Raw genomic sequence first — 22,248 nt, forward strand, 5'->3', positions numbered from 1 at the left:
GGGTTTCATCGGCTCGACAGGAGAATTCTCCCTCAGAGCAAAGCACCTCACAGCCTCACAGACCGCGTGAGACTCCGATGCCCTCACTCTTATTCAGGACACCTGCTGGTAACACTGGAAACCAGTAAAACCTGAATTTGTGTTTGCCTGAACGACACCACATCCTGTCATGAAGAGCTTCCCAGCAGCGGAGAGGTGGAATGTGAAACCCGTCATTAAAGCCGACGCCTCCTCGTATCTCAACACACACACTTCAGACGACACGGTTCTTTACAATTTAAGCCCGACAGTTAAAATAACAAAAAAGCACGAGGAGCACGTTAAAGGATAAAATAGTTTATTTTATAGTCTCATAGTAAAGGTAGGCCTCAACTCGCAAGACAATTGTTGGCAGTATGTACAACATACTTGTAATTTCCATGGAATGGAATCGGACAAACAAAAGACCTTTTACACTAATGATATCCTCCTAACTGGAAATAAAATGGAAAACAATATACAGACACACACGTTTCCTAGACACGCAAAATGCTTCCTTATGTCTCGGGGGGGAGGGAAGGGGGTGGGGGGGAGATTCAGCAACATTGATTTTACCGTGTAAAGCACAACACATCGACTGGGACCGATTCCGCTTCCTGGTACTGCGCCGGACGGGAGCTACCTTCTGACACTCAAGACCTATTTCAAACCCTTAAGGAAAAACTACATGTGACAAATTGGCTATACAATTTTTTTTTTACCCCAATGACTCGTGAGATTACTACAAAATGCATAAACATATTTAATTATTGTTCTCCAAGTCGAAAAAACATCCAATCAAAGCGTTGATTTTTTTTGTATAATAATTATAATATATAAAACGAGATGCCAAACGTATTCAGCCACCTAAAGTCATTCACTACCTCAAGCTAAAGGACGAAGTACGATACAGGTTCAGGAAGATTCTCCTGCAAAACATCAATATTGTCACGTTGTCTATTTTTCAGAATTTTTTTTTGTGTTAGCGGAACGTTGCCGGGCCTGAGGTGGGTTTCATTAAACATCGAAGCACCTTCACAATCTTTAGTGGAAAATAATTAAGCTACAAATTGGTTGTGTTTTTTTTTTCTTCCAGTTTTATTTAAAAAAAAAAAAAAAAGGTAAACTTCTCCAGGACCATTTATCTAGGTGTGTGTGTTGTGTATGTGTGTGTGTGTGTGTGTGTGTGTGTGTGTAGATTCTAAACAAGTTTTTTTTTTTTTTTTTTATCAAGAAGAACAAAAATGAACAAAAAAAGAAAGTAAAATATATAATATAGCAGTGCTTGGAGGAGTACACCTGGTGCTCCCCCCCCTCCCAAAACAACCCCGGGTCGGAGGAGGGGCTTCATTGAGGGTACAAAAAAGCATCAAGTCTTTAAGTAGCCAAGCTGCCTCTTTTTTTGGGTTTTGGACTGCGGACGTCGCTAGAGGGGAAATACCAATGACGCAGAACCAGGGGAAGATGGGGGGGAGGGGGAGGGAGAGAAAGGGGGAGGGAGAGGGAAGAGGGGGGGAGAAAACCTGAAGCTCTCTACATGTATTGAAGCAGTCGTCTTCCACCCGGCTGGCTTCCTCTCTCCTGTTCGCAGAGACCGGGTGGAGCGAGAGAGGGAGGGAGCGAGGGAGGGAGCGAGGGAGGGAGGTGGTGTGAGGAGGTTTCAGGGGCTCACGAGTCTCCAGTGCGAACCCACCCAGAGATGGAGGAGAGTGGAGAAGACGTCAGTGAGGGGGGGGAGTGGCCGGGCGCGGTGGCGGTGGTCGTCGTTGGCGTGAGAGATGGGGGGTTGGGTGGGGGGGGGAGGGTTCGATGAGCCTCGAGAGCTTCGAAGGCTGCGATCGCTCTCGCCCCCCCCCCTTGTGCTCCTCCACCTCCACCTGGGCCGGGTGGGTGCAGGGTCGTGGGCTTCCTAGCTGGCCTCCACGCGCAGCTTCTTCCTGTTGGGCGGCTCCTCCGGCTCCGACTCGGAGCTGGAGTCGGAGCCTCCGTCGAAGGCCGACACGGCGCTGCCCTTGGGGTTGGTGTACAGGCTGCTGTCGGACGAGGAGTAGCTGGCCTGGAGCTGGGCCGAGCCCTTCACCTTCTCCAGAGCACGCACTGCAGGAACACAGGAGGAGGAGGTAGAGGGGTTCACCAAAGAGTCTGCCAAACCTCTCACTGCAGCTCTACTTTTATTTATTTGCTGGGAAACAAATGACTGGATTCTCAGAACAGCTTTAAAATCAGCTTCTGAGAATCTAAACCCTCAGGTGTAATGAGTGGAAACATCATGTATCCCTGATGGACTCAGTGAGAAGCAGAGCGTCCTCACCTTGCTGCTCTAGCAGAGCATTCTGCCTCTTCAGGTCGTCGATGTCCTGCTGGTGCGTGTGATTTTTTCGCCTCATGTACTGGATGTACTCTGTGGCTTTGTCTAGGATCTGAGCTCGAGACGCCTGTTTGGACGACTGCTGTTATTGACACATGCAAAATAGCAGCAGTGACGCATGTATACAGTCTAAAGCTAAAGAACGCATGCATGTTAATTTGCGACGCACAAACACACACACACACGCAAACAGCCGGAGGGAAATCTGTCTCCTAACGTCTCACTGTGCTCGAGCACTTCAGTCTGACATCCAGGAGTCAGTCAGGTCACGACCCAGACACACAACTGTCTGAGTGTTTGACCCCATGACAGCAAACAAACTGCAGCAGCCTGTTAGTGGCAACTTAAAACTAGTGTGTATATATATATATATATATAATATAAAATATTATAAATACATTATATTCCTGCCTGACGCAACTTCTTTAGTCTCGATGATAGTGAATTTTAAAGTTTTTGAAAAAGAACTAAATGGGTCCTAACACATGCTCCTTTAAAACTGCCTGTTTAAAAATGTAAATTCATGAATCTGACGTTACATTAAATGCCAGATTTTTTAATGTGTGTGTTTGTGTGTTTATCAAACAACTGTTGAGAATTGATACCCAGCCCTAATGTTCAATGCTTGTATAGAGCAATAACAGCAGTATGGTTGTGAGAGAGGGGGGGGGGGGGGGGGGGGGGCAGCTGTGACCAAACTCTCTATACATTATGAGCACTCGCGAGCCGCCGCCCTTCACACCGCTTGCTCGCCCGCCCGTCCCTCCCTCCCTCCCTCACTCACTCGTCTTTACGGTAAAAGAAAACACGGAGCAGCCAGTAAATGAAGCGCCTCCAAATGTCCTGCATGTCAAAACAGGAAGAGAGCAACAACAAAAAAATGTCCTCATAATAACTTCCTGCCACCGGTCCAAGCCCCCCCCCCACTGTTTCCCTCCGCTGCCACACACACACATTGGGTTAATACACCTGCATCTCGGATTACTCACTAGAAATCATTACTATGACATCATGGAACAGATTATCTCATCATTACATATTCTAAACTGTCAATTTCCTATTTAACTCACACAAACAAACACACACACACACACACGCAGCCACAAAAACACGGCAAGCAAACACAAGACAACGAGCAGATTCACGAGTGTGCTAGGAAGGTGGTGGGTCACTTACCGTTTGAGGGTTACCAACCTTCTCGCCCTGGAGCGCGGGCACAGAGTCCCGCAGGCTGTGGAAGCTATCTTTGATGTGATCCCTACGCTTGCGCTCCAGCGCATTGTGGTGTGCCCGTTTGTCTGCCTGCAATGACAAGAGTCACACGGCCTTGAGCCCGGCAGCAGAGCAGCGTGGGTAGAGGACAGCGGGTGTCCAGCCGTCCCCGGTCAGACCTACACAAGCCGCTCTGCTGCCAAGTCCCGCTCTGCCTCCACCAACCAAACTGCCACTGTGCTGCGGTGGTTTTCATTTAACTGATCCAGAGTCGACAGACGTGTGTGTGTGTGTCTGTGTGTGTGTGATCACATCATGTGACTTGACTTGTGGGTTTTGGTCCAAAATGTTTATTCACGATGTCAAAGTGAAGTCTAGTCGTATAAGTTGAATATAATATGTAGTAAAAAAAGATAAACATACATGGTAAACATTTTTTATGTCTTGAAGAAGATGACATCAGGGATCCAGTTTACAATTATTACGAATAATCTGTCAATTTTTCTAAGACCATTGTATTTGTGTATTTTAGATGTATTTTTAGTTTACAGGCGCACTGGAAAAATGTAATACAGCAGCGGCAGAAATGTTTATTTACAAAGTCTTAAGGAAACCCAAAGAGAAATCAATGTTTGAAGTGTTTAAAGAAATAAAATGTTCTTTACATTGAAACTCATGAAACTGACAAGATCAGGCAAATATTCTAGTATATGTGTGAACCTACAATCTGCATTTTGTATATACGTGATAAGACTAAATGTAAATTTTTCTATAAGTTTAATTTAATGGTTCAGGCAAAATAAAAAAACGCAAAGACGTCGCCAGATGCTGAGAAATTCTCATATGATCCCTTCAGTTTAGAACCAGACAAAAAAACTAACCACACGTTCCTCAGCATTAACTACAATAAAACTAGAACTAGTCTTAATCTATCATCAGAAGTGTCACAGATCCATCTTATCGAGTGGTGGCTACAGTTAACGACTCGATAACCTCCAGGAGCCTCGTGGTGAAAAGGTCGATGAAATAAAACTGTGAAATCTCAGAAACGTTGTAAAATGCTAAAAAAATAGTATCCATGTTTCACTATTTAGATTTATTTCGATTAGCTGTTTTCTGTATACTTAATATCTGAAACATGTCTTATTTTGTATTTAAATAATTTAAAACCCAATTTCAGTTCTTTTATCATTTATTATTGGTTTATTCACTTGCACAAATGTTTGGCTTAGTATGAACACTATCTTCTACACGACGAGGCCGTTTGACTGACACCAGGACACAGCACAAGTATAGTTGTCTATTTGCAGTTTAGGTTTCAGGGTTTGAAAGCAGAAGACTGCGGCTCAGTGATGTGTAGGAGTGTTGTTTTCTGTTCTGAACCTCGGCCTCCCTCAGTGTTTCCTGTGTTATTTTACTTTCCTCAGTCTCCTGCACGGGGAGAAATCCACGTTTCATCAGGAGCCTCAGCGCTGAATCAAACTCAGCAGTTTCAACCTCTCAAGTCAAGATGTAACAACTACCTTATACTCGTGCAACAGCGTCTGAGAGGCTGTGAAATTCAACTACTCATTTGAATACTCATTCAACTGTAAAGGCACAAGATGGCTGCCGTGATCACATGACCAGAGCCAGGCAGGAGATCAGTTTCCTGCCTGTTTTTAAGGCCAGACCATCAGCTTGCAATCACATCTGATTATGGCCTGATTTAAGTATTGGTGATACGTCAGTAAAATGGTCACGACTGCACGTGGCTGAATGGGAGTCAAAGTACACGTCATGTGACCCGGTGTCATCTGACTCACGCCATCCACAAATCACAACAGAAACCAAACAGAGCCGCAGGTGAGACGGCACGCGGGTTGAGACTCGCCCGTGTCACAGGGTTCGGTGGGAGGGTCAAGGTTAAAGTGTGACTCAAGCTCAAGAGGAGAAACGTCCCTCTGAGGTGACGAGCCTGTGACCAATCCTGAGGCTTCACCCAAACTGTCACGCAAGAGCAACAGAAACCACGATGATAAACTGTTTTACAATAATCACTGCATATTTCCCACAAGGCCCGTCTTATGATCAGTCTGGCTGGCGTGGCAACAGCTGCTCCTGTTGCACAAGAGCCACAATCCACCAGGACCGTGAGCCGCGGCGTATCATGCAAACACCCCCCCCCCCCCCCCAGCTCGCTCCGCTGACCCTGGCATAAACAAACACAGGGCTGGTGTAATTACGGCACAGTGCGGCAGCCATTTTCATATGAACAGCCTCTGTGAGATGACAATGGAATGAGGCGGGGAAACAATTACAACCTTGAATAAGCATCAAGGTTTGTTTTCATCAAATAAATCCAACACAAACCTGATGGTTTTGTGTTTTGAATTTCACAGTCCTTTGCTGCACTTCACCGAGTAATAAGCCTCCATTATACTTCTTTATTTATTATTATAAATATATATACTAGATATCTTAAATTTTATACTACACAAATATCCGCTGTAGTATTTTCTAGTGGGGGCGGAGCAACACAACTGAAAGAACGACCAACTGCACTAACACAAACAAACGTGACGCATCTTATGGAGAAGGCCTGAGGTTGTTACAAATGCAAACAGATACTTGTCACGTCAAGACGCACACAGATCAGGTTGGTTACCACTTCCGCTAAAACCATCTCTCTCTCCCTCTCTATATAAGATAACAGTTTATAGAAACATTAACCACAAAATACCAACTCAACCTTTATAGACTGACTTAGTGGTGGCATGCAAAATATTTAGTGTGTACTGTATGGATTCTGATTCCTTTTAACGCTAGTTTTGATCTTCTTATATTTTCCAGTTACGGCGATCAATACGAATAAATATACAACAAAAATACAAGCTAATTCTACCGAGACATGTTATGGTGCTTTTAGAATAACAAATGGGATATTTTACTAAAACCAGTGCGTTATCAGTTCATCATAAAACTGATACTAGTTGCCGGATGCCGAAGAGGACGCATGACCCGAGCTGCTCCCTCCGATAACCACTCCTTATGGAAGATCTTGGTCTCAAGAGATTAAATACAACTTGTTTGTCTGAGACGCCGAACAGAACATGTTGTTTACCAATGAGCGCTGCCTCTGTTGACTCTATGTGTTTCTATTGTTTACAGGTGGACACAGCACCTAGTAAAGTAAAGGAACAGTCTGGCCTCCAGTGTACGCTTATAGCTTTGATCAACAAAGCAACTGCAACCAAATCAACTGTAGGTAGGTCAGGTGGGTCTTTCAGATGGGCAGAACTTTATTTTGGGACTACCTCCTGCCGCAAGCAGTTCTTTCTCATACTAACTCGTGCAAAAACTCAGTTAACCTCCAGACTTATTAACCCAAACCAGGAAAAATCAGCTGCCAATAGGATCATCATCATCACTACCATCTGACATCAGACACCTCACGAAAAGAGGAGCAGAATCATTCATCCATTCATCCCTACGAAGGTTAGTATTATTTTTGAATTATTGACACTCAAGAAATCTTCAACCATCAATGTCAGTCTTTAAAGTTTTCTAATCAAGTCAGACATGTCATTTTTGATGGCTTTTTCATTAAAAAAGTCCAAGAATCATTTTCCAAATCATAAATCGAGTCTAAATGTGGAAAGCTGAATGAAAAGAATGTAATTTACTATTAAACGGCAGTTAAGTGATCCACATTTTTTGGGGAAACTGTGTATTTATTTGAACCTGATTACTTGCGATTGTTGGTGCAATCTTGCTCAACGCGGACTACAAACAGTTTTTGTACTAAGGCACCTGCACGTTGAATTTCAGACTAAGACCTTCTAATTATCATAATGAGTGAAATTTAACATCTATATCAACCATGAAAGAAATGAAGAAATATCCATGTGCCAGAATTACTAATACAAACCCAAAATTGAAGATAAGGAAAAGCAGCTGAGGAGAGAATAACCCTGGAAACACCACGTTATCTCTTGAACTACAGACAGAGACAGTGTCCATCGTCTTTCCCACAACCAAGCTGAGCGCACTGAGATAAATGTATCAGCCCTATGATGTTCTTTTCACAGCAATATCCGTATCGCTGAGAAAGACCTACAACACAGAGACATCACAAACTATGTAGCTGCCGAAACAATTATCCTTATAAAACAAAAGGGACGACAGAAGGGAGAACGGGATCAATTGGCATATGTTAAATATAAAATAATACTAGCGGTGTTTGCACTTGTGTATGTGTGTTCTAAGTCGTACATTGTATTTTTTTATTTACTTTAAAATGGTCGATTTATATTTGAACACTTCATATTTACACCTGGGGCTGCTCCTCCCTATGGCGGCCTCCATGTTTTTTTTTGACAGTAGCCCAAACTGGACAAGCTTAACACCTTTTGAGTTACCACAGGTTCTCGGTCATGTTCGGAGAGTGAGGGGTCTTCAGCCACATAATGAAACTTCCCGTCTATATGTCACTTAACTCTACACATAAAACCGTTAAATGTATTTAAGACCTACGCTTCAAATACGGACTTCTAATGCCTAAAATTCAGATTTTAGACTTTGAAAACAGTCACACAACAATTGTTATTGTCTGGGTTGTGTCTGTATATCTGCAGATTAAGGCCACGTTCTGTTTCATTCAGGACAAGATGTTCCGAGATGGAAGCAGCTGTCACTAAATTCATATCTACTACTCTAACAATTATTGAATCTAATGAAACCACGTGAACTGGACCGTGGTGGATTAATGCATTTTGCTCGTGCACTGCTTTACATTTTAAAACTCTTTCTGTGTGTGATGTGATGTTGTGCAGTCCCGTTGTTGTGCATTAACCAGGTCGTGCATGGGTGTGTGTCAGTCGCGGTGCAGCTATACGTCATGTGTTTAGATTGCCGGTCCTTCAGCGGCCTGTGGAGAGAACACGTCTCTTTAATCACAGGACAAACCTCCCGCAGCAGCGTTTCCTCACGCGACGGATCGCACCGAGGGATGCGGCCATGGCCCTTCACCTCCTCCTCTTCTTCACCGTGGATGCAGAATTAAAACGTCCCTCTTTCATAATGGCGTGACCTAAATGTGTGAATGTGCAAATCGGGAGCGGAATCCCCCCTTGATGATGATGATGAAGAGGAGGAGGAGGGCGACACGACTGAGCGGACTCGCGCTTTCTACGTGCCCACGACTGATGTAAGATGAGATCTATGGACGCCTCGGTGACGGGATAAAGCTTTGGTCTAAATATAGATGTCGTGTCTATGGCCGCACACACACAAACACACACACACACAGGGTGGGGGGGAAACCCTGCAGTGAGTGCATTAGGGCTGCAGCCGAGGGAACAACCGCTGCACGAGCGCAAATCCCCCAATAACCCGTGCGCAAAAAAAAAATGACGCAAAGTGGCCGTGCGCGGATATTGATTTGGCGCAGAAATGAGAACCCCCCCCCCAACACGCACAGTGCAGAAACATCACCCATCGCTATCAATACACAAAAAAAACACACAAAGTAGAATAGATAGAGAGGCAGATGTTGTGATGGATAAAGTGGACAGTGAGACATTTTGTGAGACAGCGGACAAGTCCCCCCAGCATTACGCACCACACAGTGATACCTCGGTGAGTCTTCCTGCAAAAGACACAGAACAAAAAGTACAATTGTAGCCAGGACTGTTCAGCAAACATCGGACTGTGCTCGCTGAGGTGAACCAGCGAGTGAATCAAATTAGCGGGTTAGCGAAGCTCCGCGGCCGCACGGAGGGGAAGCTAGCGATGCGTGTTAGCGCACCGAGAGCCCCCCGATGCGAGGAGAAAAGCGGGGCTAGCCGAGCAAAGCTAACGCTAGCCGAGCCAAGCTAGCTCAGGCTAAATCGCCTGCTAGCACAACAACATGGCGAAAAAAGCGGGCGGAAAGTCGCCGGTACTCACGTCACTGTCGACCTCGATGTCGTCGTTGTCGCTCATTCTTCGAGGCGAGTGTTGGGCGTGTAGGGGACGCGGGGCTGAGAACACAACATGAAGCGGTGGAGCACCGAGCGGCGCTGCGGCGGACAGACTGCTAACAGCTCGCGATCTGTTTGGACGAGGCTCCCGACGCCTCCACGTGACTACACGCAGCACACGGGACTTCCGCCCCGCAGCACGCATGCGCCAACACCCGCAGGTGGCGTCTGGGAAATGTAGTCGCCGAGGCGGATGTTTTCCCTCCGTGTCGCGTGTGTTTCCTTGGATTGTTGGTGTGTTTTCACACTTGCGTATATAAGACGTGATTGGCTGATGATTTATTAGCCGAGCGAATATCATAGATAAGTGTTTGTGTTGATTTAGTGGGAATCCATGTTTCTTCAAGGACTACAACACCCGTGAGGGATTGAGCTCGCTCGGCGCGTCACAGCGTATTTTCCCCTTGCAAGGCATCATGGGAGTTGTGGTTTGAGTCGTATTTGTGTGTCACAGGAGCTAAATAGGTCCATGGCTGAGACACGTGGATTTCAAGAATTCACCCAGGACACTCACACTCTCACACACACCCAGACACACACTCACAGAAACACTCATTCACACGCACACATAGAAACACCCACTCACACACACACACACACAGACACACACACAAACATTTATTGATTCTTTATTTCCTCTTTCTTTTTAAATGATTGATCAATGGTTTTATTTAATAATTTTGTGAAAATTATTAATTGTTGGGTGATTTAAGACAAAAATCTGCTTGTTTCATTTGGTGTTTTATTTTTTATTTTAGACATCTGAATATTGAAATATGGAAAACAGGTCATTTGATGTAAAGATAATCGTAAAGATAATCGTTAGTTTCAGGCTGATGCATACGACCTGTTGTTATTATATTAAAAACAACCTCCACAACGTGTACCTGTAATAGACCAGACCAACAAATTCAATAAATTGATAAAACTGTGTTGTGTAGCATGGGGGGCTGGTCACATGACAAATTGCAAATAATCTCCTCTGGTGCTTCCTCTTTTATTCTGCAAAATTGTGCCGGAGATAAGAAGCTTACACTGTGGATTATTTTGCAGATCAGTCAATGTGTAAAAAGAAAAACAAGCTTGGAGCCTCATCCATTCCCCCGGCGGGGTCAAGAGGCCACAGCAGCTGCAGGCGACACCCTGCCCTCCCCGGCACAAACAAAGCCTCAGACCTGCCCTGACCTTCATCCTTCCATCCCTGCCTCTCTACCTTTAAGCTGGATCTGGATCATCCCCCTCTATTTTGCCTTGGCCTCTTGTTTCCAGTCCCCTCTGCCCATTCCACCCCACATCCCTCCGTTTCATAGAGTCACACTGGATGTCCTGCAGCGGCTTGGGGGTCAACCCAGTAATATGGTAACTGTAGAGCCTGTTTAAAGGATGACGACACAATAAGGGCTTTTAATAATGCAGCCGCTGCAGTGAAGGCTCTCCGTCTTCCTGGATGACAGCCAGAGAGCATAGAGCTTTATCTGTGCTCTCATAAATCAACCCACCGGATGGGTAATGTTTCAGGGCTCACACAAACTGACACTTCTCTCACTGCCACTTCCTTAAGGCTGCAGTGAGCTCCCACACCGAAGAGCTGCTGGTCCAGAGGAGTGAGAACTGGTTAAAGAAACACAAGCATGTGAAGCTGTGATTATGCTTCAAGAGGTTGAAGAGTCCAGGCAGGGACTCCCTCCCTTCCCCTCCCCCCCTGTCCTCACTGGCCCGGCCTGCTCGACCATTAAGATGCCCTCCTTTTGTCCCGTCGCAGCGTACTGGAGGCAACACGAGGCCCCCAGTACGCACTCACCATTACAGATTTTTTTTTGGTTTAGTTCATGCCATTGTTGTTGTTGCATGATTTATGACGGGGAGGGGAGGGGCTAGTGGGGGGGGGGAGGGGGGCAATGACGTAGCTTCTCTCTGTGACAGAGTTTGGGTGACACAGAATTCATGAAACATTTAAAACACAAAATATGACTTGGATTTTGTTACTTTAAATAGCTGATGATGACACTATCATTTAATTTTTTTAAATCAGTGAAGGGATTGTGTTTATTTAATTTGGCATTATCCCCTCTTTTTTTTAGATTCAATTAGATTAAATTCAACTTTATTGTCATTGCACAGTACAAGTACTTATACAACGAAATGCAGTTTAGCATATAACCAGAAGTGCAAAAAAAGGCAGTAGAGTGCAGAGTATTGTGCGTATTTAAAGTGGAATGTGAATAAATAGATATGTACAGTAAGAAATATATATGGAATAGTACAGTATTAACAGGTATTGTATGATAGACTTGAACGTAGTTGCACTTCAGGTAAAATGCTTTAAATTAATCGGAAATGTTGCAAGCATTTTATTTTCCATACTGGTACATGTAACAACTCTTCTGGCTTTCTTTAAATTAATTCATTGCGATTGATTCATAAAAGGCTCAGAGAGCACGTGCAGCTGTACCAGGGGTGAGAGGTGCAGCTGAAACCTGTTGGCTGATTACTGCTCTGGAGAGAAAGGCAGCAGTGGAGCCTCTGAGCTGAGGAGACTCACACTGGAAAGGTGGCGTCTGGAAACTTCTCCTCTGTTTCATATGAGTTTACGTTTGCTCCTGTGAGTCAAATAAAGATGTTCAAACCCGAGTGGAAGATTATTTTTTACACACTTTTCGTTGTTACTCTCGTGTTTGGGGGGGGGGGGGGGTTGTTGAGTTGAGTTATGATAAACTTCAGTTCCTCTTGTTTGTGTTTTTGAAGGTGGCACCAACACAGAGGGCATCATGGACGACGCTGCTCCTTCGTGGCAAAACGACTCGTTTCCCTCGTTCAACACCACAGCTTTCATGTCCCCGGTGGTGGACCAAGCCCTCAAAGCACTCAGCACAGCTATGTTAGGCATTGTCATGGTTTCAGTGGGATGCACCATGGAGCTGTCCAAGATCAAGGTGACTTCAGAGGCTGTTCCTACCCGATCACAGTTCTGAGATCATCTAACACTGAAACATCTTCCTCCTTCTTTCCAGATGCACTTCCTGAAGCCGAAGGGTTTGGTGATAGCACTGCTCTCTCAGTATGGAGTCATGCCTTTCACCGCCTTTTGCCTCGCTAAGGTTGGTATCGCTGATTAGCTCCGTCACTAGAATGGATTCACTTCATATTCTGACCACTCGAGGAGCATGTGATCACTTGTATAACATATGAACTGGTCTTTCACTGGACTCTCAACTTGCCTCAGGGCCACTATCCTCCTCCGCAACTTCTGTATGTTAAATGAGACACATGATGCTTTTGCAGTTTCTCTTTCCTCTCGTCATAGGTCGATTAGTGGTAATGTAAATGCCCTGTCAAGTGCCCCCCCCCCCCCCCCCCACCATTATAAATGCTGGCTCTTGGTTTTGAGAGTTTAATTTAATAACTGTAAAAATCTGATGCAGATTTAAGAAACAGTGTGAGGAATCAGGACTCGTTGAAAATCTTTAATTGATGAAACATTTACAACAAATGGCAAAATCTTACACTCGTTAGATCATGTTTTTGGGAGAAGACTTGTCAATGGTGATATTTTGTGTTATTTATGTTGGATTCCTCATTTATCTGCCATATATGTTTGACTGACATCACTATTATATCATAAGTAGATCCTCTGTGATGTGACTCTCGCTGCAGGCGTTCCAGCTGACGGACATTAGGGCCTTGGTGATTCTGATCAGCGGCTGCTCTCCTGGAGGAAACCTCTCCAACGTCTTCACTCTGGCTCTGATGGGCGACATCAACCTCAGGTTCACCCACGCATTCATTCATTCATCCATTAGGGGGTAAAATGGTGCAGCACGACCAACGAATTAGCAAAGTGTTCAGAGTAAGACCTCAGAGTAAGGAGGAATCTGTGAACCACAAATATTTCCTCCACATTTCTGGATTATTTGGACGATATTTGTTGACATACACAAAGTTGTGCCGGACCAAAGTCCACATAACATGGTCGAGCCCTGACATTTTGAATTGTGCGGGTTCCCGTTGGTTCCCCCCCCATGACCCTCAACGCCAAAGCAGCATAGATAATGGATGGATGGTTAAATGTTGTGTTCTCCTGCCACGACAATCAAAGTCCGAAACAAGTTTCTCACCAGTGAATCCTCCGGTCTCCGTCTCTGCCTCAGCATCGTGATGACTGCCTGCTCCATGCTCCTGGCTCTGGGGATGATGCCCCTGCTGCTGTTGATCTACTGTCAGGGTTTCCCTCAACTGCAGGAAGCTATGCCCTACACCGGCCTCGTCATATCACTCTCCTTGCTCATCATAGCCAGCGGGGTGGGCATCCTCCTCAACTTCTACAGGCCGCGGTACGCCAAAATCGTCAAGAAGGTGAGTGGGAAAACACAGACTGCATTTAAAAGATGGACGACACAACACCCCTGACATCACCGGCACAAGATGGCGGCGTTCGTACACAGAATATTGAAGAAGATGCGTCTCCCATCTTTTTATAAAGTCTACGGTGCAATAGCTAAAACAAGAAATAGATGTTTTTTGTGTATTCATGGGATGTATTGACAATAAGAAGTCACTGAACCTCACTTATCTTTAAGTAATAACATGGAAACAAAACAACTGTGCTGTCTGATCGGCTTCTTGTCCTGTCCTTCTCAGGTTGGCTTCAGTTTAGCGCTGGCCTGTTTGTTGGCGATCCTTGTCATCATTGCCATGGAGTTGTCCTTCTGGAAATTAATGTCTCCTCCTCTGTTGGTCTCCGCCGCTCTGATGCCTCTCATTGGCTACACCTTCGGATATCTCATCTCGTCGCTGTGCAAGCTCAGCGAACCGTGAGTCGGGCGGGACGGGACGGGACGGGACGGGGGGGGGGGGGGGGGTATCCTGGCACCACGTTCTGATGAGGAACCGTGGCTAATGGCACTGTTGGTTAGCCATTAATGAGTGTCTGTGTGTGACATGTCCCCTAAAAGTGAAGCCAAGTCATCTCGATCGCCCCCTTGTGGCTGACTGCAGTGTAAACCCCACCCCTCCCATTGTTTCTGTCATTTTGGGAAGTTCTTAACAAGCTGATGAAGTGTAATTTGGTTTAATGTTATTTGATGCTTTAAAAACTGTGAAATGCTTTAAGCTATCGAGGACGTCATAACTGACAACTGAAACTCACCGTGATTGGTCGAGCTTTTGTTGTCACTACTGAAGATGATGACACTCGTATCGTAAATATTTATCTTAATCTAATGCACAACGGGAGGAAGTGGAAATGTGTCTTTGATCGTTATAAATATCACAGATACATTAAAACTGATATTTATTCTTCTAGCAACTATTAACCTTTATTTATGTCATACTAATGTTTATAACTAGAACTTATAAGAAACTGAGAAACATGGTTTAACCTGTGTCAGGACTATGTATAATTTATCTATTAAATCCATAATTACAGTTTAGGAGGCCTGGTCAGAGGGCAGAGCCATGACACCTACATCAGGCTCTGATGTTCAGATCCTCAGGTCATGGTTATCATGTGAGCGAGTCTTTGATCCATGTAGATCCATGATTTATGAATTAATCTGCCTCAGGGAGCGGAGGACCGTGGCTATAGAGACAGGCTGTCAGAACACCCAGCTGTGTGGCGCCATCCTGGTGGTCGCCTTCCCCCCCGCGGTGATGGGCCCCCTCTTCATGTTCCCCTTGGTCTTATCCTTCTTCCAGCTCACGGAGGGCGCTGTGATCGCCGGGCTGTTCAGGTGTCACCGCCGGTTCATGCAAAAAAAGAAAGGTAGGCACTGATGCTCAGGTTTAAAAAAAAAAAAAAGCTTAATTAATAACGACAAGACGCGGAAGGAAAAAGTTGATTAAACACATTGTCTATTCAGTTCTCTATTCTTTAGTCTGGTTAGTGGCAGAAACTTGGTCTCTGGTTCGACTCCACGGAGAGACAACAAAAAGACGAACCTGGATTGATCTGTCCAAAAATCCAAGAGTCTCCCTACCCTGTCTAGTGCCCCTGAGCAAGGCACCTTACTCCCCCTACATCTGCTCCCCGAGCGCCGTACATGGTCGCTCACTGCTCTGTGTGTCCTCCACACAGATGGGTCAAAAGCAGAGATTAAATTTCCCTACCTGCATGAGTGTGTTGTGCATGACTGTGCATGTGTTTGGGACTAATAAATGGATCTTAATCTATATTCTTTATTTAACAAATGGTTGATCCGTTTGTTTCATGTGCACATCTGTAGACACTTGAGCAACACCATGGAACCTTATGATTAGCCTCATCTGGTCCGACATGTCCACGAGTACTGCTCAACTATAGATCAGTACAAAAGAATAAGAAGTTATTATAAGAACCAGCGTCTAATCCAAATATTCAGCCAGAAAACTTGTAATATAGCAGTTTGGTTTGTTGCATCATGGGATGAGTGAGTGGGACTAGGATAGATTTATCAAACTGTTTATTCAGCCACTGATTCTTTACTTGTCTACTAACTCGGCTCCTTCAACTTTCTTCATAGTCCCATCAGACAAGGCGTACGAGCCAGCACCCACTGACGACATCGCAAATGTGCTACTGTGACAGACTCAATTCAAATGCCTCCTGATATCTGTGAACACCAGCTGAGAAAAAAAGCCAGATGAAGACTCAATAAAACACTTTACTTCGGCCATTTTGTCTGATCTGCTGTTTGACAACCTGTGAATCTATTTGCTTTGATGAAGAGAAAACTCCCGATTAGTTTAAAATGTTTTTTATTGAGTCCACTGTCTTCCTACAGCGTACAAACGTCCATCATAATTGATTTCACTGAAAATACAATCCAACGGTAAAAAATGTTGTATTTTCCACAATGTTCATTTGAACCACAGTAACTTTAACCCGTCACATTACCAACAAGGTTTCTTGGAATTACATTTATACAATTATGTAAAAACAAAAGTCTCCAATGCTGTACACAAAACCCTAAACAAAACAAGATGAAATAACATTCAGTAAAATGCTATAATAAACTGCTTTATGCATCAACTCTATTTTTAAGTGTTGAGATCAGAGAGATGAACATCCCCCTACAAAATAAAAGCCTCACAGTCACCGCAAGATCCTTGAACTGATGTTAATTACTGTACAGCTCTTTAACCGGTGGGGAAATGTGCTCAATTGTACAAATGTTCTTGATACAGAAGCTGCAAAAGTTGGTTATGATGATGAAGGACGATTTAAGTATTCATTTCATGAGATTCTGAATTTTGAGCAAACAAGAGCACATGCAAGCCTCCAAGGTTCTACACATCACAGCAGCGGTGGGTACAGTACGCGAGAAAAATGGGAAAAGACACGAAAAGGCTTCGAAAATGAGCGACACGGAGAAAAATATGTTAAGGTTAAAAAAAGTATCCAAACTACGAGCAAAAGTATCACAGGAAGTAAAGAAAGTGGTTGCACAATCTATCAGAAGCGTCCCGCAGCTGCTGAAACACACAGATTCGTGTAGAATGAACGTAGACGCTGTGGGGGGGGGGGGGGGGGGGCTGGACTGACTGGGTGTAAACATGCATATGAGTCAATACTTCAGGCGAAATGTGAATCTGCTGACTTGAACTTAAATGCCCAATAATGACAATGGACTGATTTTAACTGACAACTTGTGTGTTTAATGTGAAAAACTTGAAATCCAGTCGAGAACAAAAAAAAAAAACGTTACGCATGTGGCAACTCCTCCGAGCTGAATCTACGACCGAAACAACTTGTTCCTACAGTTGATTCCCACTAAACGTAAACCTGGCCCTTAGCGCTGGCTGCTGATAGAGCGGGAACGAGATCTAGAGCGAGAGCGGGAGCGGGAACGAGAGCGTGAACGGGACATTGAGGCTCTCTGGGCGGGCCGAGGGGAGGGTGGCGAGGCAGACTTGCTCGTCTTGGAGAGGCGCTTGGGGACCTCCTTGGATTTGGGCGTGGGGGATTTAGGGCTGGCGCCAGGAGAGCCACTGCGGCTGCGACTGCGGGGGGAGCGGGATCGGGAGCGGTTGTGGGCCTTGGCGGGGCTGCGGGAGCGTCGGGGGGAACGGGAGGGAGAGCGACCGCGGGAACGAGACCGGGAGCGAGAGGTGCTGTCAGACCGGGAACGACTTCTGGACCTGAGGAAGAGAAAAGAGGGAAACGCTCGTATAAGACACGAATACACACCTTGATTTATATTATTTATATATATATAGCATTTCTTGCTAATTTGCCTCAGAAAAGTCAGTCAACCTCCTACTCTTGAGGTGGAATAACATTTTCCTCCCAAAATAAACTCATCTCTCTTATAAAAGTAAATTTCTATAATGTGGATAAAATAAAATAGTTCGTCAAAGTTGACAACATGACTGGACAAGTAATTCAGATGATCACATTTGGTGTCTGTATTGATCAGATGTGTCTGAAAAAAACTGAAACTTTTAAATCTGTACAACTTAACACTTATTTAATAATAACTGTTCACTCCAGTGGAAACCACCATGGTCCAATTATGGGTATAAAGGAGTACATAGATTGTTTTCAGTGAATGGAGGCTGCAGCAGACGACTCACCTCTTCTTGGCTGCCTCTATGAGCTTGATTTTCCTGCCATTGATTTCCTTTCCAGACAGTTTGTCAAGGGCATTTTTCAGATCGCTGTAAGAGGCAAACTCAACAACCCTGCGAAAACAAGAGGACGCAGTATTATTATTTGGAATCTTAGTTACACTTCCTTTCAGGAGCTGGATATTGAACTGACAGAGGATGAAGTCTTACCCTTCGTTGAGTTTGGGCCGATGTGCGTCTGCGAATGTCACTTCTCCAGCTTGTCTCATGAAATCTTTCAGGTCCTACACACATAAAGACCAGTCAGTGGACGGAGGGGCTCGGGACACCAGCACAGGCTGAGACAATATACAGGTCTGATTTACCCAAAAAGAGAGATGGTAAGAATCTCTTGACAGAGCTACACAGGCTACTGCAGATAAAGAGGGTGAGTCCAAGAACCTCAAAGTCAGAGTTCCATCAGCTAATTCTAAACATACAAATCTTATGAAAAATAAAAAAAACAATCTGTAAAAGGTCTGGGTGCCAATTTAGATACATTTAATAACTATTGAGAAGAGTTTTAGCAACAGCTCTGAGATTATTGGACCCACTGCTCAACTACAGAGATTAGAACACCATCTGCATAGACTGAACTGCAGTGGTGCCACTTGGGCAGCATTTGGCACAAAGAGCCCCCTTTTCAGGTACAGGGCTCCGCACCGGGACCGCCCCTATCTCGGCACCCCGCCTCAGTAAAGAGAGTGAACAGGGTGGAAGAGAGGAAACTACTACCTGAGAGCGAAACCCTTTGGAGTGGGCCGCGGGCTCTCCGAGCCCACCATAACATCGGGATAACAGCAGATTATATCCACGGGCACCTGGGAGGAATTCTCACTCTCTCTCTCGCGATGTGCGGGAACACCACAGGGGGAAGGGAGGGGGGAATCGATCGATCGAAGCCCCTCAAATTAACGAACCATCGATCAATACGCCACCATCGACTCTCGCTCTTTCCTCTCCTTTCTCTCTGCCAACTCTCTGTTTCCTCTCTCTCGCTCTCAACCACAACCAGGCGTTGCGAGTGAGTGAAGGGGCCGGCAGCGCCTCTAGTGTAGAGCGAGCGCTCACAAGACCAGCAGGCATCAACTAGGCGTTTGGACAGACTGGCTGACACCACAGGCTCAACCCAGACAGAAGGACCCAGAAGGGGTTAACTCCACCATAACGAGTTGTTCCACATGACACAACAGTCAGGCTGGCAAATAAAGGGGTGAAGAATTGGTTAAAATTTGAAAACAAGAACAGATTCAAGTCTTTTGATGTTGTTATGCTTTTTTGAAATATTACTTAGCTGCATTTAATGCAGGTTAAAATTTTAAAAATAACAATTTGGGCTCAAAGATTACTAATACAAAATACTAGCAAGATAACTTGATTTCATTTCAGATATAGTCTACGTTGTCTTTAGCATCACTTTTACAATAGTATGTGTATTTTGATGGAGACAAACTGTGGGAAGTGACAACATTTGTGGTGTTGTTGCTTTAAGAGGCTTTGTGTGTTCAAAAGATCATGTGATGAAACGCACCTGCCAGCTGACGCGAGAGGACAAATTCTCCACAATCAGGCGGTTTTCCGTCCTCATCGGAGGAGGGTTTCGACTGAAGCAGAGAAAAAACAGATAATTTATACATAAACAAATGTGTGTCAGAGAGAAACATTGCCCTGAACCTAAAAGCTCTCTAGACGATTTTCAATATTAATGCAAATTAAGATCAAGGATCATTGAAATGTTCAGCACCTGTTCTGCATTTTAAGTAAGATGTTTAACATGTCCACCTTGTAGGTCATTTATTAAAGTGTAATTAAACTAGTACACATCATTAAAAAAAGGAAACAAAGACCGACAGCAGCTGTTGTAAAACATGGACTGTAATAATCTGTCTATTGACTTTTCTCCCGTACACAGCTTCTTTTTGACATCTGGTCCAACACCACTTGTGTAACTGCAAAGTCAGCAAAGTAAGAGCAGCAGCCTCACCTCCGACTGTTCTGGGAACCGCGACCATAGCGATCAGCGGAGAAGCGTCCACCGCCCCCACCACCACCACCATCTCTACCTCCACCATCTCTACCACCGCCGCTGCTGCTGCCGCCTCTGCCACGGCCGCCACGCAGGCGAACACGGGCGTGCTCAATGGTCACCCTGAAATTACAACAGGAAGAAGAAAAAAGTTAATATTGAACAGGACAGAAAGTTAAGCAGGAAAGGTAAATGAAATGTATTGATTAACATGGATTTACATTATATTTAACAAATAGAATAAATTGGTGACCTGACACATGACTAAACCTAAAGGTTGTTTGTGTTTATTGCCCCCCCCCAACCCCCACTGTATTTATTGTTTGGTGTGTGGCTCCATTTTGAGTTGTGTGTATGCACGTGTGTGAGCTCGACAGGAGACGACATGTCCTCTTAAATAAATAGAAACTCCTACCTTTCACTGCACAGCTCTTTGCCATCAAGCTCATACACGGCATCTTCAGCATCTCTGGGATCGTCAAACTCCTGCAGCAAACACACAAAAAACCTTGAGCCTTCAAAATACTCCACAAAACGTCTGTGTCCTGATCTCACAATGGTCCTCGGGGTGTTTCACTGCCAATCCTCAGGTTTGACTTTGTATATTTCCTCTGTGTTGAAGCCGCAGGAGAATACAGACACTTGGATGAAACCACAGGAACCGTATGGAGGCATGCTGTGTAATTTTCTGAATTACACACAATTGACTCCAGTTGTATTGGACTGCAGCTGCAACCCCTGAACCCCCAGAACTTTCTTTTCCCGGTGAACTATCCCTTCAACTTATTGCTACAACTCAACATGAATTATCTTGGTGCATATTATTATTATTTATTTGACTGAATTAGCTGCTCCTGGTTAAATATTTGTTTTTCTTCTTCTTTATGAACAAAGACTTGAACCTGATGTAGATAAATAATGTCCAACACCTCCTTTCATGTGACGTAACAATATATATTGTATTTTTTAGGTTAATCCTGGGTGCGTGTCGCCGTTTGAGGCCCAGAGGCTTTTACAAAAATTGTGTAACGATGGTAAAAACTACATTTATAACCGGTCCCTGGACACAATCCAGGCCAGTGGAGCCCAGTGATGCTGTGGAACAAAAGGCTGCCTGGAAAAACACACAATACCACGAGATCTACTTGGATCAAGTGGCGATAAAAAGCTCCTAAATGCAGGCTGATATGTTTCTAGATGTAAACCGTGGGGCGATCCGCGGGACTCACCACGAAGCCGAAGCCCCTCTTCAGGTCGATGTCTCGGATGCGGCCGTATCCCTTGAAGAACCTCTCCACGTCCTTCTCCCTGGCCGTGGGGGCAAGGCGGCCGATGAAGATACGACATCCGCTCATGTTGCTGCTGGAAATGTTTCTACACACCGGGACACACACCAGTTATCTCTAATGGGAAGTTTTAAAACCAGTACGACACCGCGGGGTTGATGGTGGTAAATAAACACATGAGTGTGGGAGGGCAAAGTGAATTCACGTTAGCAGGCCTGTGACGTTGAGCTAACAAGCTAGCTAGTAGCTGTGGCTAAGAAAGGCCTGACGAGCGCGTCCTGCGGCTAATTCAAATTAACAACGCGTAAACACGACGACTAATGCCGAGTTTTAACCAAACAATAACTGTACAAGAACAGTATGAAGCGTTTAGAGTAGGGTGCACGTACCTTTACGGGATGTTTCAGTGTTTAGCAGCTGCCCAGAGTCACTGTGGAGTCCACAATCAAACAAAATGGAGGCGAGCAGGCAGTAGGGGGGCGGGAGAACGGGTCACGTGACGAACGTCGTCACTGCATAAGAAGGAAATACCCGAGAGGCTGTGACGTCAGTGAGACGAATACATTCTGCAGTTTCCCATTCTGACCACGAGGTGTCCCTCAAACACAAAGATACCAAATATACCTCTACTACAACTAATACTACTACTGCAATACTACTAATACTACTAATAGAATACTACTTCTAGTACCACTGCTCTGTGTGTCCTGCTATGTTAACCAGATGGGTCGAAGGCAGAGGATAAATGTTCCT

The 22,248-nt window shown here is 44.9% G+C and overlaps 3 protein-coding genes across 8 annotated transcripts; 1 reads left to right on the plus strand and 2 right to left on the minus strand.

The window, feature by feature from the left end:
- Positions 1 to 320: 320 nt before the first annotated feature.
- max (myc associated factor X) lies at positions 321 to 9,708 on the minus strand. Of its 4 annotated transcripts, none has more exons than XM_062411389.1 (5): positions 9,527 to 9,707; positions 9,201 to 9,227; positions 3,563 to 3,688; positions 2,330 to 2,468; positions 321 to 2,115 (listed from the first exon to the last, which is right to left on the minus strand). In XM_062411389.1, the coding sequence occupies exons 1-5, from the start codon at positions 9,560 to 9,562 to the stop codon at positions 1,928 to 1,930; spliced, it is 516 nt and encodes a 171-aa protein (XP_062267373.1). In that variant the 5' UTR covers positions 9,563 to 9,707; the 3' UTR covers positions 321 to 1,927. The 4 variants fall into 4 exon arrangements, with proteins under 4 accessions (XP_062267373.1, XP_062267374.1, XP_062267375.1 ...); XM_062411390.1 differs by having other exon boundaries at positions 2,330 to 2,453; positions 9,527 to 9,703; XM_062411391.1 differs by lacking the exon at positions 9,201 to 9,227 and having other exon boundaries at positions 9,527 to 9,708.
- slc10a1 (solute carrier family 10 member 1) lies at positions 6,876 to 17,141 on the plus strand. 3 transcript variants are annotated; one of them, XM_062411381.1, is made up of 8 exons: positions 6,876 to 7,075; positions 12,346 to 12,533; positions 12,612 to 12,698; positions 13,255 to 13,367; positions 13,749 to 13,953; positions 14,239 to 14,411; positions 15,162 to 15,361; positions 16,098 to 17,141. In XM_062411381.1, the coding sequence occupies exons 2-8, from the start codon at positions 12,369 to 12,371 to the stop codon at positions 16,157 to 16,159; spliced, it is 1,005 nt and encodes a 334-aa protein (XP_062267365.1). In that variant the 5' UTR covers positions 6,876 to 7,075; positions 12,346 to 12,368; the 3' UTR covers positions 16,160 to 17,141. The 3 variants fall into 3 exon arrangements, with proteins under 3 accessions (XP_062267365.1, XP_062267362.1, XP_062267364.1); XM_062411378.1 differs by lacking the exon at positions 6,876 to 7,075 and adding an exon at positions 12,047 to 12,202; XM_062411380.1 differs by lacking the exon at positions 6,876 to 7,075 and adding an exon at positions 12,052 to 12,151.
- Positions 16,316 to 22,001, minus strand: srsf5b (serine and arginine rich splicing factor 5b). The gene is made up of 8 exons (XM_062411382.1): positions 21,885 to 22,001; positions 21,439 to 21,583; positions 20,625 to 20,695; positions 20,168 to 20,332; positions 19,715 to 19,787; positions 18,355 to 18,428; positions 18,151 to 18,258; positions 16,316 to 17,715 (listed from the first exon to the last, which is right to left on the minus strand). The coding sequence occupies exons 2-8, from the start codon at positions 21,562 to 21,564 to the stop codon at positions 17,367 to 17,369; spliced, it is 966 nt and encodes a 321-aa protein (XP_062267366.1). The 5' UTR covers positions 21,565 to 21,583; positions 21,885 to 22,001; the 3' UTR covers positions 16,316 to 17,366.
- Positions 22,002 to 22,248: the final 247 nt, after the last annotated feature.

This window comes from Platichthys flesus, chromosome 18, assembly GCF_949316205.1.
Source record: "Platichthys flesus chromosome 18, fPlaFle2.1, whole genome shotgun sequence".
Taxonomy (NCBI): Eukaryota; Metazoa; Chordata; class Actinopteri; order Pleuronectiformes; family Pleuronectidae; genus Platichthys; species Platichthys flesus.

Excerpts from the sequence above, each read along its gene's own strand:
- srsf5b (XM_062411382.1), bottom strand. The coding sequence starts at position 21,564 with ATGAGCGGATGTCGTATCTTCATCGGCCGCCTTGCCCCCACGGCCAGG. Across the intron at positions 20,333-20,624 it reads AAAGAGCTGTGCAGTGAAAG|GGTGACCATTGAGCACGCCC; the intron begins GTAGGAGTTTCT and ends TTGTAATTTCAG. Across the intron at positions 19,788-20,167 it reads GGTTCCCAGAACAGTCGGAG|TCGAAACCCTCCTCCGATGA; the intron begins GTGAGGCTGCTG and ends TCTCTGCTTCAG.
- max (XM_062411389.1), bottom strand. The coding sequence starts at position 9,562 with ATGAGCGACAACGACGACATCGAGGTCGACAGTGAC. Across the intron at positions 9,228-9,526 it reads ACATCGAGGTCGACAGTGAC|GAAGACTCACCGAGGTATCA; the intron begins GTGAGTACCGGC and ends TGTCTTTTGCAG. Across the intron at positions 2,469-3,562 it reads AGGTTGGTAACCCTCAAACG|CAGTCGTCCAAACAGGCGTC; the intron begins GTAAGTGACCCA and ends TGTCAATAACAG.
- slc10a1 (XM_062411381.1), top strand. The coding sequence starts at position 12,369 with ATGGACGACGCTGCTCCTTCGTGGCAAAACGACTCGTTTCCCTCGTTC. Across the intron at positions 12,699-13,254 it reads CCGCCTTTTGCCTCGCTAAG|GCGTTCCAGCTGACGGACAT; the intron begins GTTGGTATCGCT and ends CTCTCGCTGCAG. Across the intron at positions 13,368-13,748 it reads ATGGGCGACATCAACCTCAG|CATCGTGATGACTGCCTGCT; the intron begins GTTCACCCACGC and ends TCTCTGCCTCAG.